The 16366-nt window shown below is 50.7% G+C and overlaps 1 protein-coding gene across 1 annotated transcript; it reads left to right on the top strand.

Moving 5' to 3' along the window:
• Window positions 1–53: 53 nt before the first annotated feature.
• Window positions 54–15817, top strand: LOC108097567 (cubilin homolog). The gene is made up of 15 exons (XM_017199954.2): window positions 54–285; window positions 354–647; window positions 843–1026; window positions 2108–2860; window positions 3323–4081; window positions 4161–4862; window positions 5024–6775; window positions 6842–7004; window positions 7313–7674; window positions 8116–8797; window positions 9318–11689; window positions 11978–12463; window positions 12530–14311; window positions 14658–15333; window positions 15452–15817. Exons 1-15 carry the CDS (start codon window positions 194–196, stop codon window positions 15721–15723), a joined length of 11331 nt encoding a protein of 3776 aa, XP_017055443.1. The 5' UTR covers window positions 54–193; the 3' UTR covers window positions 15724–15817.
• The last annotated feature ends 549 nt before the right edge of the window (window positions 15818–16366 follow it).

The raw sequence follows: 16366 nt of genomic DNA, 5'->3' as shown, positions 1-16366 counted from the left end.
AATGGGCGTATTTTTTTCTTCTGGAAACGCCCCCAGTCATGAGTTGATCTGAAAGGCAGAGATCTCTGGGAGCTACACAGTCGGACATTGAAGTTCCAGCGGATCGGATCCTATTCCTTGTTTTTTTTTTTAAAGTGTTTCCCATGTTTTTCAAAAATTTTTTGAAGTGAAGAAACCATTTTAAAGTGACAAAATGAAAGGATCTGCAAGGAGCAGAGTCCTGTTGTGTTTGGCGGTTTTTCTCATTTCGGATATTTGGCCTTGGACCGAAGGCTTTGTCAACTCGTAAGAAATTTCAGAAAGACATACTATATCTTCAGTGTAGATTTCACCATAATACCGTGCATTTTTAGGCCGAAGATTATAAGCAAAGATGGTAATTTGATTTTTGAGTCCGGAGCGAATCGCAATATCAGTTTTCGACTCAGCGGAAATTCGCGGCTTACGATCAACGAGGAGTACGATGTAATGGATCTCTTGATGGCCACCGGTGGTCCCAAGAAGCGAACTGGCGGAGCCAAGGATGAATGGAACACCGGCGAGGATTTTGTGGATGTGCGGGAGCTTTCGGATCAGTTGGCTGATTTCGAGAGGCGGGCCTTTGGACCCAACGGTTTGGACTGGATTCTGCGTCAACAGCAAAACAGGTGAGTTGAGGATGGTTATGAACCTATTTAGATCTCTGAAAATACAGGACATTAAGATGCAAATATTGGGATGTAAGCCTATCTGCTTACAATTAGGTATTACAAACAAGTTAAAAAAAAAGGGAAAAATATAGGAATTTAATTTTATTTATTTTATATATTTTTATTTTTTATTTTATTTCTTTTCTTGGACAGGACTCGCGGATCGATGGCCTTAATGCGGCGATACCAGATGCGACTTCGTTCCGTTGAAAACCGGGTGGATCGGATAAAGACGCAACTGGATGCAAATAGTTGTTTAAGTGGACCCTGCGAGAATGGAGGCACCTGCTTCAACACCTTCACCGGCTTTCGCTGCCAATGCCGACCGGCCTTTGAGGTTGGTATACATACATATTGATTCCCCTATGATAATCAGTAAAAAAAAAAGGGGAGTTTTTAGGGGCGTTTAAGGTGTTATCAGAGTATATTCTCTACAAGGGAGAGCCTACACCATATTTGCATATTTTAATAATTACATCTTTAAAGAATATATTCCTTTTTTTATAAATATTTTAATTTTCAACATAAATGGTTTTATGTTTCATTCAATTTCTTTACCTGAACGTCAATACTTAAGGGGCACAACTAGTGTGACGGCCTAAAAAAATGGTGATTTTTGGGAATTTTTATAAAAAAAACTACTTGATCAATTCTTTTCAAATTTTCAGAATATATTTATACATGTTTTAAGAATGTATAGTGAAATTTTTAAAGAAAAAAGTTAAATATTTTTTAAGTTATAGTCGATCTCCAACGGCGCTAAAAAAAAAAGTGCCTTAACTGCTGCAGTGATTCCGGCCCTCTCCGTGGACGAAATCCAAAAATGAAAAATTCTCGTTAAACTAGATAATATTTTCCATACCATGAACTACGATAAATAAAAAATATCAAAAAATGACAAAATGGCAGCGTTTTAAAAAAAAAAATCGAATTTCAGCCCAAATTTTGGTCGTTTTTGGCCTGCCAAAATTCGATTTTTGATCGGATCAAAAAACCGATAGTTCATGGTACGTAGAACTATATAAAGAATATGTAAAAAAAATTTGGTATTGATCGGATCACTAGTTTTTGAGTTATCACTGCAGCAAATTTGGAAAATGCTGTTTCGAGAAAAACGCGTTTAAAGATAAAATGATCGCTTGCACTGTTATGAGAGCGGCTGCTCTTTAAATTGTTATAACTCAAAAACTATTTGAGATATCTATTTAAAATTTTAATATGTCATTTTTAAAGGTGTAATCTACCGAAATATGAAAAAATTTTTTTTTGATTTTTTTAAAACTTCACACTAGTTGTGCCCCTTAAAAAAAACTTCTTAGAATAGTAACGAACACGAAAACAAGTAAGTAAATATTGGCAAGGTAGAAATATATCCTTATAAAACTCATTTAAAAATCCCTCAACTTGGTTTCTTGCAGGGCACCAAGTGCGAGGTGGACGTTAACGAGTGCGCCCTGTACGAGGGCACCGACCTGGGCTGCCAGAACGGCGGGCAGTGCCAGAACCAGTTCGGATCGTACAGCTGCCTGTGCCTGCCGGGCTGGCATGGGATGCACTGCAGCCAGCGGCGGGCGGACTGCTCCCAGTCGAGTGCCTGGGAGCTGTGTGGCCATGGATCCTGTGTCCCCAGTGCCGATGATGCCGGCTATCGCTGCGTCTGCGAACCGGGCTGGAAGACCAACGGAGTGACGCCCGTTTGCGGGGAGGACGTGGACGAGTGCAGCGATTCGGCGGCCCACACGCCGTGCTCCACGAAGTGCATCAATCTGCCGGGCAGCTTCACCTGTGCTCCCTGCGCCGCCGGCTTGACTGGGAACGGCGTGAGCTGCCGGGACGTCGACGAGTGCGAGACGAACAACGGCGGCTGCAGCCTCAGTCCGAAGGTGGACTGCATCAACTCCTATGGATCGCACCACTGCGGCCAGTGTCCCATTGGCTGGACGGGAGATGGACGAAGGTGCGAGCGCAGTGCGACGGACATCGACATTCAGACCGGACAGCCGGCGTTGAGTTGTCCGCCGGGCGGCAATCGCTGCTATCCGGGCGCCAGCTGCTTCATGATCTCCGGCACCGAAACCTGCAGGTGTCCGGTGGGCATGGTCGGATCTGGTTACGGACCAAGTGGCTGTGTCAACGGCACGGTCAACAATTGCCTCGGCAATCCCTGTCTGGTGAGTTTCCCTTTGCCACCTTTTAATGCATAAATATATTTTGGGATTAAAGTAAATGATTATGGTTTACAAATCGTATATCTTCTTATAGAAGTGGATTTATGCTTTTTAAGATTTACTTCATTGATATTCATCTATAAAATAGTAGGAGGTTTCAAATGTTCTGATCATTTTATTCATATTTAAAATTCACTTTATACTCGGTTGATTTTTTTTTGAAGTGAAACTTCTTCAGGCGCATGAGGGTAAAATTTTTACAAATGTAACGGTAACGTCACGCAAGTATGCAACGGATTTAGAATTATAAATGTTTGCCTATTATTCTTTTCAATTTTAAATAAATATAAAAATTATTAGAATATTTAATTCCCATAGGAAACAAAAAAGAGTTTATTATATGTAAATATACTTTCTCATAACAAAATGACTGCAACTTAAACATTGTTCACTGTCTTCCCATAGAACAATGGGATCTGCCTGGACGCGGGACCCTCGAACTTCACCTGCCTGTGTCCCGCTGGCTTCCGTCCCCCGCTTTGCGAACCGGCGCCGAGTCCTTGCGACCACCAGCCGTGCAGGAACGGCGGTCGCTGCCGCGCGACGAACACCGACACCGGAGCTGGCTTCGTCTGCCAGTGCTCTCCGGGCTACCGGGGTCGTCTGTGCGAGACGCGATTCAGCAGCTGCAACGGAATGCTGGCCGCCCCAACGGGCAGCCTTCGGTATCCGCCGGAGGGGACCGGTTACGAGCACAATGCCCAGTGCGCCTGGGTGATCCGCGTCCACGAGTCCAGCGTGATCAATGTGACGTTCAACAGCTTCGATCTGGAGGACTCGACGGAGTGCCGCTTCGATTGGCTGCAAATCAACGACGGCCGGTCGGCGGCTGCCCAGGTCATCGGTCGCTACTGCGGGAATCATCTGCCGCACGGCGGCAACATCATATCCTCCGGGAATATGCTGTATCTCTGGTTCCGATCCGACAACTCGACGGCCAAGGAGGGATTCGATCTCACCTGGGACTCGATTCAGCCGCAGTGCGGCGGTCGCCTGGAGTTCGACACCCATGGAACGCTCGCCTCGCCGGGATCGCCGGGCAACTATCCCAAGAACCGCGACTGCCGATGGCAACTGGTGGCGCCCACCAACAAGCGCATCAAATTGACCTTCTTTAGTCTGCACCTCGAGCAGCACGAGAGTTGCAGCTTCGATTACTTGAAGGTGAGCTGGAAATCTATAGAGATACTAATTGCTATTGAAGCGTCTAAATCTAATCCCCAATCTCCTGATTCCCTTCCAGATCGAGGACACCATTTCGGGTCGCCAGTTGGCCAAGTACTGCACCAGTGGCGAGCCGGCGCCACTGCTACTGCCCACCCACCAGGCGGAGATTCACTTCCATTCGGATGCGGTGGGCAGCGACTCGGGCTTCCAGCTGCACTATTCGGCGGAGGAGCGAGTGCCCGGCTGCGGTGGCGTCTACACCGCCAAGGAGGGCACCATTTCCCAGTCGAGCGCAGCGAATTCGGAACCAGGCGGCGTCTCCTGCGAATACGAAATCCAGCTGGCCCTCGGCGAACTGATCGTCATACAGTTTGTGCGCCTGGAACTGCAACCGCTGGACTGCCTGGAGGTGCTGGACATCACGGAGGAGGGCGGGAGCATTCTGCAGGATAAGATCTGCGGATCGGATGCGGCGCTTTCCAGTCCGCCCGCCTTCACCTCGCAATTCAATCGGGTCAAGATCAAGTTCTACGCCTCCGCAGGAAGCTTCCAGCTGAACTACCGCATGTCCTGTGAATTCAAGCTGGACGCCGATCAGGGCACGATCACCTCGCCCGGCTATCCCAATCTGACCAGGAACGACCGACTGTGCACCTATACGATTAACACGGCCGCCAACACGGTGATCAGCGTGAAGAGGATCGACTTCCAGCTGAACAGCGGAACCGCTGATGATGACGATGATGATGATGCGGGCTGTCTCTCCACCAACTTGAGGGTGAGCTCTTAACTATACTATAAACTATAGATTTGCATTTAATGCGTATACCTAGAATAATATGTATATACTGGCAAATAAGATGGGGTTTCATACTTTTTGATTTTGAATAGTATCATAAATTCAATAACTAATTACCGCACTTCTCGCTTCTCCAACAGATCAACGATGCAGTGAACCGCCGGATCCTGGGACCCTACTGCGGCAAGAACCAGCCGGAGGAGCAGTTCGTCAGCCTGGCGAACCACCTGCAGTTCCTCCTGACCACGGACGCGAACAGCGGGGGGCGTGGCTTCAAGTTCGAGTACCGCTCGCTGCCCACCGAAGGCGACAAGTGTGGAGGAGTGCACACGCGTTCCGGGGAGCACATCCGTTCGCCGGTGGACGATGACGACAAGTACGGATCGAGCTTGACTTGCTATTGGGTCATTATGGCGCCGGCCAACAAGGCGATCCGCTTGCGCTGGCAGAGCTTCGATCTGGAGTCATCGAGCCACTGCTACTTCGACTACGTGGAGATCTACGATAGCTTGGGTGCCCAGACGGACGATCCGGATGATCGTATCCAGCCGCTGGGCAAGTACTGTGGCTCCAACCATCCCGAGGATTTGATCAGCCACTCGCGCCAGCTGGTCATCAAGTTTGTGTCGGACTCGAGCGACTCCTATGGGGGCTTTCAGCTGTACTACACGTTCGAGGATCGCGAGCGGTGCGGCGGTCATGTGCACGCCTCCAGCGGCGAGTTGACCTCGCCCGACTATCCGGCCAACTACACGGGCGGGCTGGACTGCGACTGGCAGCTGACCAGCGGCGTGAACACCATCATGGAGATCCAGATGGAGATCTTCGACCTGGAGCAGTCGCCGAACTGCACGGCCGACTATCTGGAGATAAGGAACGGCGCCGAGAGGGACTCGCCGCTCATTGGACGCTTCTGCGGACGGGAGATACCCGCTAGGATACCCAGCTACACGCACGACCTGCGGATCATCCTGCACACGGACTCGGCGATCGGTGGCAGGGGATTCCGGCTGCGCTGGCGTCTCATGGCCTTCGGATGCGGCGGCAACCTGCGGGCGAACATGGGCACCATCACCTCGCCGCGCTACCCCAACGAGTATCCCTTGGACGCTCACTGCGAGTGGCAGATACGCGTCCATCCGGGATCGGGCATTGCGCTGCTCGTCGACGATTTGGAACTGGAGGACATGGGCGACTGTCAGTACGACAAATTAATGGTCTACGCGGGCATTAAGAAGCCCAACCAGGCGGAGGACATTAACATCTGCCGTTTGCCAGCGGGCAGCAATCAATTGTTTGAACTGGATGGGAATGTGGCGACGTTGATCTTCAGCTCGGATTCGTCGAATTCGTTCCGCGGATTCCGGCTCTCGTACCGGGCGAACTGTGTGGTGAACCTTACGGCCACCACGGGCAGCATCGAGAGCCTGAACTACATGGAACCCTTTTGGGAGACGATCCCCGTCAATTGCAGCTGGACGATTCGAGCGCCGCGCGGCAATCGCGTTCTCATCGAAGTATCGCATTTGGAGCGGCACGAGGAGCACATCCCAAACACCCAGACGCCTGGTGGCTTGTACATCGTCGACGGCGGGCGGAGGAATGTGCAGCATGTGCTCGCCACCGGAACGGTGAACATCACCGGCGAGCAGCTGACCGTCGTCCACAACGCCAGCAATGTGAACTTCCAGCTGGACTATCGCATCGATGGCTGCATGGAGGAGCTGCGCGGGGGGAGCGGCTCATTCAGCTCGCCCAACCACCCGGGCATGTATCCCAACAACATGGAGTGCTACTGGCTGATCCACGTCGAGCAGGATCACTCCGTGGAGCTCACCATCTTCGATCTGGATCTGGAGGAGAGCGTTAACTGCACCAAAGATGCGCTTACAGTGGGTTTACACAATATATTTTATGCTGTATGCCAGGTGGTTTACTTTAATTACATGTATTTGTAGGTGTCCAGCCACCAGAACACTGTGGCGAACCACGAACGCCACTGCGGAGCCACGGCCAAGTTGGTCCTGACCAGCAGCGGTCACAAAATGCACGTGCGCTTCATCTCGGACGATTCGCACAATGGCAAGGGCTTTGTGGCCAGTTATAAATCGGTGAAATCAAGTGAGTAGGGGAATATAGCATTATCCAAAGCAATAACTAGACTTCAATGCGATTTAATGTGTGTATTGAAGGTAGTAGTAATCATTTAAGTGCTAAACTTTACATTTATATCTCTTGATCTTAAGAAGAATAGATATTGCAAAAGACCTCTGCAATATAAAAAACATTATAATTATATTAAAATTAAGGGTTTTATTATCTATTTTAAGCACATTAAAGGTATATCCTTAAGTCATGTTATTTATTTTTGAATACCCAGCATCATTTTATGGCAACGTTTGTTATCTTTTCACTTTTTATTTACCCAGCTTGTGGAGGGAAAATTTCGGGCCAAAACGGGGCAATCGAGTCGCCCAACTACCCGAAACGCTATCCATCCTTTTCCCATTGCGAGTGGCAGCTGGAGGTGTCCCCGCATCACCGGATCGTTTTCGATTTGGATGACATCGAAATGGAGGACACCTACGGATGCAGCTTTGACTACCTGGAGGCCTTCGATCTCTCGGAGGACGACACCGAGGGTCGGTCGTTGTTCCACATTTGCGGTGTAAGTCGCCTCGAGCCCAATCCCATGTCCGCCTCCAATTTGGCACTGGTGCGGTTCGTCAGCGATGATTCCATCTCCTCAAAGGGCTTCCGGCTGAACTTCTACGAGTCCTGTGGCCAAACGGTGAGGTTCTTTAATAGTGCTTCCGAAGCAATTAACTTTAAAGACTTTAACGGCAGGAATATATCTTTTAAATAACAAAAAGATATAACTAACTCCCTTTAATTTTTAATAGTTAATATACGATATTCAAGATCATCTGAACCAGAATATAAAATTAATTATAATATTATTGGGGAACACCAAAATCATTTTGGTAAAGAAAATCTCGTGCTTTTGTTCCTTTAAGTTTAATATTTATATTTATATTTATTCAATTAAAATTAGATATGATATACCTTTACTTCCAATTAAATCTCCAAAAATGTTAGTTAACTTTGCCTAATCAAACTGAATTATTAACTCTTTCGAAATGCAATAAGGCTATATATCCAGTAATTATGTTACATTTACTGATATATGATTGAGTGTGTGATTTAAAGCAATTGTCTTTTCGCCCGACAGCTGACCATCGACGAAACGGACTACGACTTCATCCAGATGACCCGCCGAGTGGCGCGGAACGAGACCTGCGAGTGGGTGATCCAGGCGCAGGAGCCGAGCAGGCACGTGATCTTCACGCCGACGCACGTGAAGCTGCGCGACGAGGTGAGGAGCGAGTATCCCACGGAGGGCGACTGCCTCGACGTGGGCGTGAAGATCTACGAGGGTACGGAGGCGAAGGGAACGCCGCGCCTCCGCTACTGTCGCTCCCATCCGCCTGCGTTGATTTCCAGGGGCAATGCGCTGACCATCAGCGTGCCGCTCCTGCTGGTCGAGGAGTTCGAGGGCAACTACATGACCATGGACAGCAGCTGCGGCAGCTTGTATAGCTCCCTGTCCGGCAAGTTCACGTCGCCGTACTATCCCGACTCGTATCCGCCGAACATCGAGTGCATCTGGCTGCTGGAGGCCAGCATGGCCAACTCCCTCAGCCTCACGTTGGAATCGATGGATCTGGAGAAGTCGGATGGCTGCAACCGGGACTATCTGGAGGTGCGCGAGGAGTCCGAGCGGGGCAAACTGATCGGTGTCTATTGTGGCAACGAGGTGCCCGGCGTCATCCGATCGCACGGCTCCATCTGGATGAAGTTCAAGAGCGACGACGACAACGTGGGCGAGGGCTTCATGGCCTCCTACAACTACGGTGAGTGCTCCCTTTGATTCCTTTTATCTTGGGAGATTCTATAGTGTACAGGTTCTAAAGAAATCATGGAGTTTCCTTTTTGAATGTGTTTCTATTTCTGGGTTGGATCCCAATAAAATATTGTTTCTTAATTCTTAATTCTGTAAATTATATTTAAAATACTTCTATCCTTATAACCAGCAAAACAAAAAAAGGGTTGATTTATTGATAATCATATTATATTCATAATTTAATTCTTTAAATTCATTTTGAATATTTTCAACTTAATAACAAGTTGGTCAAATAGGTTGTTTCGTAGATAAAAATATGCTATTCATTCTAATTGGTTTTCAAATAGAGCTTAACTTATTATTTCAATGTTCTCAATCTAAAGGATTGTTTTGTAAATGTATTATATTAAAACTTTAAAAAAGAGTCACCTAATTGGGAAGTGATTTTCCTTAGAGAAGTGAGAAGAGAATTATATATATATAGGTATATTTAATTATATAATATATATAAAATGTATTCCTTATTTTAGAACACCACAACGAGGTGAATGGGACGGAGGGCATCATCGAGTCGCCGCATTATCCGAGCAAGTTCCACGAGACGGAGCCGTACAGCTGGCGCATTACGGTGGATCCGGAGTACGTGGTGGTGATATCGGTGCGCCACCTGCGGGATCTCGACCAGCCGCACCTGCGATTTTACGACGGCTACTCGGACATCGGTGCCCGCATCACGGTCACGGATCCCGACGAGCCCATCCGCTCCACCACGAACATGGTGTACTTCACGGCCAACCGGGGACCCTTCCGCCTCGACTGGGAGCGGCTGTCCAAGGAGGCAGTCCGCTCGAACCGCTCCGCCGAGGAGCAGACGCGTCTGTGTGGCGGCAACCAGTTGATCAACATCGGCGACTCGTCGATCGCCTTCCATTCGCCCGGCTATCCCAGTGGCTACATGAACGGACTGAAGTGCTCGTGGAGTCTGGTGCCCGCGAATCCCGCCTCGCATGCCGTCCTCCAGCTGCTCCACTTGGATCTGGAGGTCTTCGGAGGGCAGGACCAGTGCATGACCGACTATGTGCGCATCTCGAGCGGCAGCGATCTGCAGAGCTGGTCGGAGCTGCAGAAGCTCTGCCTTCTGCCCACCGAAGTGGGCGATAGGATCTTCCACGGCACGCCCTACCTCCGCGTGGAGTTCATCACGGACTCCAGTGTGAACAAGACGGGATTCCAGAGCCTGGTGCGCACCGCCTGCGGTTCGCAGATCGTTGGCAGCCGCGGCGAGGTGGACATCATGAAGGTGCTGCAGGGCAACGGACCGATTCGCTCCAACAAGGACTGCGTGTGGACGCTGAAGGTGCGCCAGGGTCGCCGAATTCGCATCAGCTTCCCCAGCTTCCAGTTGCAGAACAACCAAGCCGGCGGCCCCAACGAATGCAGCAACTATCTGCTGCTGCGGAATGGCAACGATGCGGAGTCTCCGTTCCTGGGACGCGGCAAGTACTGCGAGGATGCCGAGAGCGAGGTTCTGGAGACCAGCTCGAATCGGGCGTACATCAAGTTCCACTACCTGAACCCCCGCTTCGCACTGACCTTCCGCTACGAGGAGCTCAGCCACGCCTGCTCCGGTCACATCCAGCTGGGTGCCATCAACAACGGCTCGGATGTTCAGTTCATCCACTCGCCGTTCTATCCCAACCTCCCGAATCCCCACTCGGAGTGCATTTGGACCGTTAACGCACCGGCGGAGCACCGGATAATGCTGCACTTCGAGGGCAAGTTCGATCTGCTAGAGGCCACGGGGAGCGGCGATAAGAAGGAGTGCCAGCAGGAGTTCGTCCAGGTGAACGACGGAGCCACCGGTCTGAGGCCGGAGATCGGACGCTATTGCGGCGCCCAGAAACCGGACACGATCTACTCCACGGGCAACCAGCTGAGGATCCGTTACTTCACCGACGTCACCGAGCCGCACATGGGCTTCAATGCCAGCGTGCAGCTGGCCCGCTGCGGCGGCTCCTTCCACAGTTCCGAGGGCGTGATTGCATCTCCCACTCGCGAAATGCTGCTGGTGCACGAGGCGGGCAAGCAGCTGCAGGAGTGCGTCTACACCATCGAACTGGAGACGGGCAGCACGGTGGATCTGGTCAGCGAGTTCCTGTCGCTACCCCAGCCATCGGAGGGGGGCAACTGTTCGAGGCGGCACCACCTGCTGCTGCAAGAGCTCGAGGCGTTCGGAACGGATGAGGAGAACCGCGATCGGATCACGGACACCCTGATGGTCTGCGGCAGCGAGCCGAGGCATCTGCTTGGCGAGACGAACAGGATTGTGCTGCGCTATCGCTTCCTCGACGGCATTCCGGAGGAGGGCGAGGGCTTTCGCATCCGCTATCGCACGGTGAGATCGCGATGCGGCGAGACGATCGTCGCCACGACTGGCGCCCTCCAGACGCCCGGCTATCCCATGCCGATCTCGAAGCCCGTCCACTGCGTGTGGCGGCTCCAGGTGCCGAAGGGCCGGCGGGTGCGGCTCGAGATCCTCGACTTCAGCCGAAGCGTCGAGGGCCGGCCACGAATTATGATGGGCTTTGGTCAGTACCGCGGTCGCCTGTCGGTGTCCAACGACCATCGGGGTCAGTACGTAATTGGCCGCTACAGCGGCGACATGCCCTCGGAGGTGGTGTCCTCCGACAACACGATGTTCGTTGATGCCTTGGTCCTGCCCTTCGATCAGAGTCGCGGCTGCAAGCTGCGGTTCAGTGCCTACGGCGAGAGCGCCTGCCAGAGGTTCCAGTTCCAGGCGAACGTTCCACGGCAGATGCGGATCGGACGGCAACGCGGCAGTGATCCCATTTACTGCAGTCACGATATCATTCCGGCGGTCAACAGCACCATCCTCATCCAGGTAGGCAGAGTGCCAATGAACCCCTTCTGGGTGAATAAATTAATGAAGAGAATGAACCTCTTCTTTTTTTTGATTAGTTCATGAGTTTATTTGTACGTTCATTCTACTCCAGTGAATGAATAATTGACTGAATGAAGATTAACCACTCCTCTTTTTCATTCTGTTCATCAGCTTTTATTTGTTTATTTCACTTCAGTGAATGAGTGAACCTGGTAGCCCTTTTCTTTGATAATTTGTTCATTTTGTAGCTAATGAACACTAACCAAATGAACATTGTTCGTGCCACAGGTAAAGGAGTTCAACAGCTCCAACGTTATGATGATCAATTCGAATCTGTGCTCGGTGATGGCCCCGCTCAAGATGAGCCGACTGGACCACGAGGAGGGGCTGCTGCAGCGATTCCTTTGCGACTATGTGGCGCCCGCTGCGGGCAAAGCGCCGCTCTCCGTGCGTGTGCCCTTCCCCATCGAACTGGTCGTCGCGGACAGCATTCGCAACACTCTCTACAGTCTCGTGCTGGACTACAGCATGCAGTCTTGCGGCGGCGTCTTCAACCTGGAGCCGGGCGACAATATGACGGTGCGCCAGCCAACGGGAATGCAGTCGGTTCGCGGGGCCATCGATTGTGCCTGGGCGATTGGTCCCTACACGGATGCCGGACTCGAGGAGGACCTAACGCCCCAGGACATTCAGCTGGAGGTGTCGCTGCAGATCTATCTGCCCGTTTCGGCCGCCGGATCCTCGGACTCTTCATGCGACACTCACTTCCTCAAGGTAAAACAAAAAATGAAGGTAGCTTAACTGCGATGGGATAGCGTTGTAATTGAATTCATTTATCAGGTTTACAATGGACCCGACCAGAACTCACCGGTGCTGGGGACGTACTGCAACCGGACGAACGCCACCAATCTGGTGGTGGAGCGCGGCCTCTTCCTGGAGTATCACTCCGATAGCTACTCGCCGAGAGCCACCTTCAACGTGTCGATCAAGTACGGATCGGGATGCGGCGGCAAGCTGACGTACCCCTATCGCACCATCGAGTTCAACGAGCAGTACAAGAACAATGTGGAGTGCATTTGGGAGGTGGAGGCGACTCCGGGCTACCACATCGGTCTGTCCTTCTACAATCGCTTCTACGTGGAGGACAGCCCCGGTTGCACCAAGGACTATGTGCTCGTCCAGCAGCGCAACAGTACGTCCGGCAATTGGACGGACCTGCAGAGGATTTGCGGTCGTTCGCCGCCGGAGAATATCAGCACAACAACGCCGTACATGCGGTTGATCTTCCGCTCCGATTCCGATGTCGTGGCCGATGGCTTCTGGGCCAAGTTCCAGCGCAAGTGCGGCGGACTCCTGTACGCCGACGACACCGACCAGGAGATCGCCAGTCCGGGTTATCCGAATGGGTACGATCCGAATCTGCAGTGCAACTGGACCGTGGTGCCCCGTGATCGCTCCACGGGCGGAGTTCTCGTTAGCTTCGTTAACTTCGATCTGGAACAGGCGCCCACAACCAATTGCCTCTTTGACAATCTAACGGTGACGACGAAGGACAAGGACAAGGCTCCCGTGAAGGCGTCGCTGTGCGGCGTGAAGCACAACCACCAGTACAGGGCCAAGGAGTCGATCAACCTGCTCTTCCTCACGGACAGCAGCCACTCCGGCCGGGGATTCCTTGCGCGCTACACCAGCCGACTTTGCGGCGGCGCCATTGACCAAACGGCCATTGTGGAGTCACCGCGCCAGCACACGGACAACACCCTGCCGCCGAACAGTAATTGCTACTGGAATTTGACCACCACGCCCGGCCACAAGTTCACCGTGAAGTTCGAAATGATCGACTTCGAGGCGCATGATCGGTGTGCCTACGATGGCGTGGAGATCTTCGCGGGATCCGTTCCCGACGACCGACAGCGACTGGGCAGGTTCTGTGGCCAGATGAACGAGGCTCTGCCGGTGATCAGCATCAACCAGGAGCACGGCATCATCCACAGCTACTCGGACGATCGGGATCCGTCGCGTGGATTCCGCGCCTTCGTTCGCATGATTCCCAACTGCGACGAGAGGATCTCGTTGAATGGCTCTACGCGCTATGTCTTCAGCAAGTTCCACTATGCGAATGGCTATGAGAGCAACCTCGACTGCCACATCGTTTTCCGGGTGAATCCCGACCAGCAGATCCGTCTGCAGTTCAGCAACTTCCATGTGGAGCAGTCCCCCAACTGCGATCACGATTATGTGGAGTTGCGGGATGGTGCCGGTCCGTTTGCCGACATCATCGGACGTTTCTGTGGCCAGGATGCGCCGCCACCGTTGACCTCCACCAGGCACACAATCTTCCTGCGCTTCGTCACCGACGAGCGGGTGAGCGATTCCGGCTTCGAGGTGACCATCGATGCGGTGCCTCGACTGTGCGGCGCTTCCGAGATCTCCCTCAGCTCCGACGGTGTGAAGGAGGCCATTATTGAGGCCCCGGGCGGCAACTACGCCAACGGGGTGTCCTGCTTCTGGAAAATCAAGGGCGACACTGCGCTGGATGTGCACTTCCTCGTCCTCGATCTCCAGGGACCCAATGCCAACGGCAGCTGCGTGGAGGACTATCTCAAGATCTATAACAGTGAGGTGAGCTTCCCTGAAAATATAAATGCAACGAAAATCTTATATAAAAGTCATGGGTCATGACTGCATTACCAAAAGCCATTTAATCCGATTTCAAAGTGGCTTACCTCTAAACATTTGAAATTGTATTTTGAAACAAACTGCATCCCCTGTTTATCCTAGATTTTTCCAAGCTTCCAATGGTTTATAAAATGGTGACCCAAAACTTCATTTCAAGGGGTAATAGCTCTTCCAAATTGAATCCGATTTGAAAGAGTCCTACTTCTAAACACTTGGAACTGCACTCTTTAAGAAAATGCATTTGAAATGTTTCGTGGTTGACCTATTACCCACATCCATCCATTTTCAGGACGCCCAGCTGCTGGAGCAGGGCTTGGGCCGCGAGCTGATCATGAATGGCCCATCGGGAGGACGAAACTACATCGACTACGCCGCCGAGCATGTGTATTGCGGCAGCGTGAAGCCGGATACCTATTACTCCAATCCGACTGAGCTGTACCTGAAGTACCGATCGAAGAGCCAGGTTCAGCGTCTAGGGTTCAGGGTGCGGATCGGGCTGACCTCCAACACCGAGCGCCACTACGAGGGGCTGCAGGGCAGAGTGCGTGTGTCGAACACCAACAGCTTCGACGTCACCATCCGGGCACCGGTCAATCACACATTGAGCCTGTACTACAACGAGCTTATGATGGGCAGCTACGAGTGCGATACGGAGAACCTGGAGGTCTTCGACAGGAGCAATCGATCGCTGCAGCGCGTGTGTGCGTTCCTCGATGTCGGCAAGAGTCTCTTCAGCTACGCGGATGAATTGCGGCTGCACGTTAAGACCGGCTCGTACCTGACCACCCTGGACCTCACCTATCTGGCCAGTCCGGTGGAGAAGGGACCCGGGTGCGGTGGCCAGTTCTACAATACCGAAGGCCTCTTCGCCAATCCCTTCTATCCGGCGAATGTGCGCAATAACTCCGACTGCCGTTGGACCGTGCGGGTGCCCAGCAACAATAAAGTGCTCCTCACGTTTGAAGGTTGGTTGAAAAAGTTGAAAATCCTTTAAGGCATTACAGTATTTTGTGCATTTGAAACATTATTAGCATCGAATTAAGGAACCATTTCAAAAGTCGATTCTTTTTGTTTCTTTTGCAGTCTTCAATCTGGGTTCAAAAACCACCTGTCACACGGACTTTCTGGAGATCCTGGAAGAGGACCAAGACGGCGAGGAGAGAGTGATGAGGCGCTTCTGTGGCGAGGACAACCCGAAAGTCTACAAGAGCCAGCGCAGCCAAGTGGTGGTCCGATTCCACAAGACAGTCAATTACGATGGCGTCGGTTGGGTGATTCGGTTCGCTGGGGTCCACTCCAATTACCGAATACCCCAACATCTATTGAGCGATCCCATTTTAGGACTTCGTAAATAAAAAATATATATCCTGTGTGTTGTGTTAAATGCATCTTAATAAAATAAATCACTAGCAGGCTAAAACTCCTTAAAGGTGTATTTACAAAACAAAACATTATTTTATTATTTTAGTTTTAAAATTATTAAATATAATGATGATACGTTTTGCATCGAAAACGATGGGAAAAACTATAAGTTTTGCTTGATTATTTTTAACTCTCAAGCTGTTAAATTAATTTTGGCGCTATTTTTGTGAATGTTCCCGCCACATATATCATATCCTAGGGCCAAGGCCGGATGTGGGGGCCCTAGGGCCCCATTATGCAATAAGATTTGTTCGAATTTTTTGTTGGGGCTAAAGTACCAGGCGATCAGAATGCAATAGTAGGTGGCTACTATTTTTTTAGATTTTACAATTGGTCCCAATAGTTTGCTAATGAAAAGTTTTCACAGCCAAAAAATGTCGTAAAAATTGGACAACTATATTTTATAGCTGCCAAGAAAACATGGAAAAATATATATAAAAATAGTAGCGAAAAAATTATGACGTCGATGTTTTTATTCCAGGAGCATGCTTTTTGTTTAAAGTTTAAATACTTGAATAGAGAAAAAAATTTCATAAAAATCGGACATTTATATCATATAGCTGCCATAGGAAAGAA

The sequence above is a fragment of the Drosophila ficusphila genome, unplaced genomic scaffold (genome assembly GCF_018152265.1).
Source record: "Drosophila ficusphila isolate 14025-0441.05 unplaced genomic scaffold, ASM1815226v1 contig_197, whole genome shotgun sequence".
Classification (NCBI taxonomy): domain Eukaryota; kingdom Metazoa; phylum Arthropoda; class Insecta; order Diptera; family Drosophilidae; genus Drosophila; species Drosophila ficusphila.
This window is presented reverse-complemented; position numbering and strand designations above follow the sequence as displayed.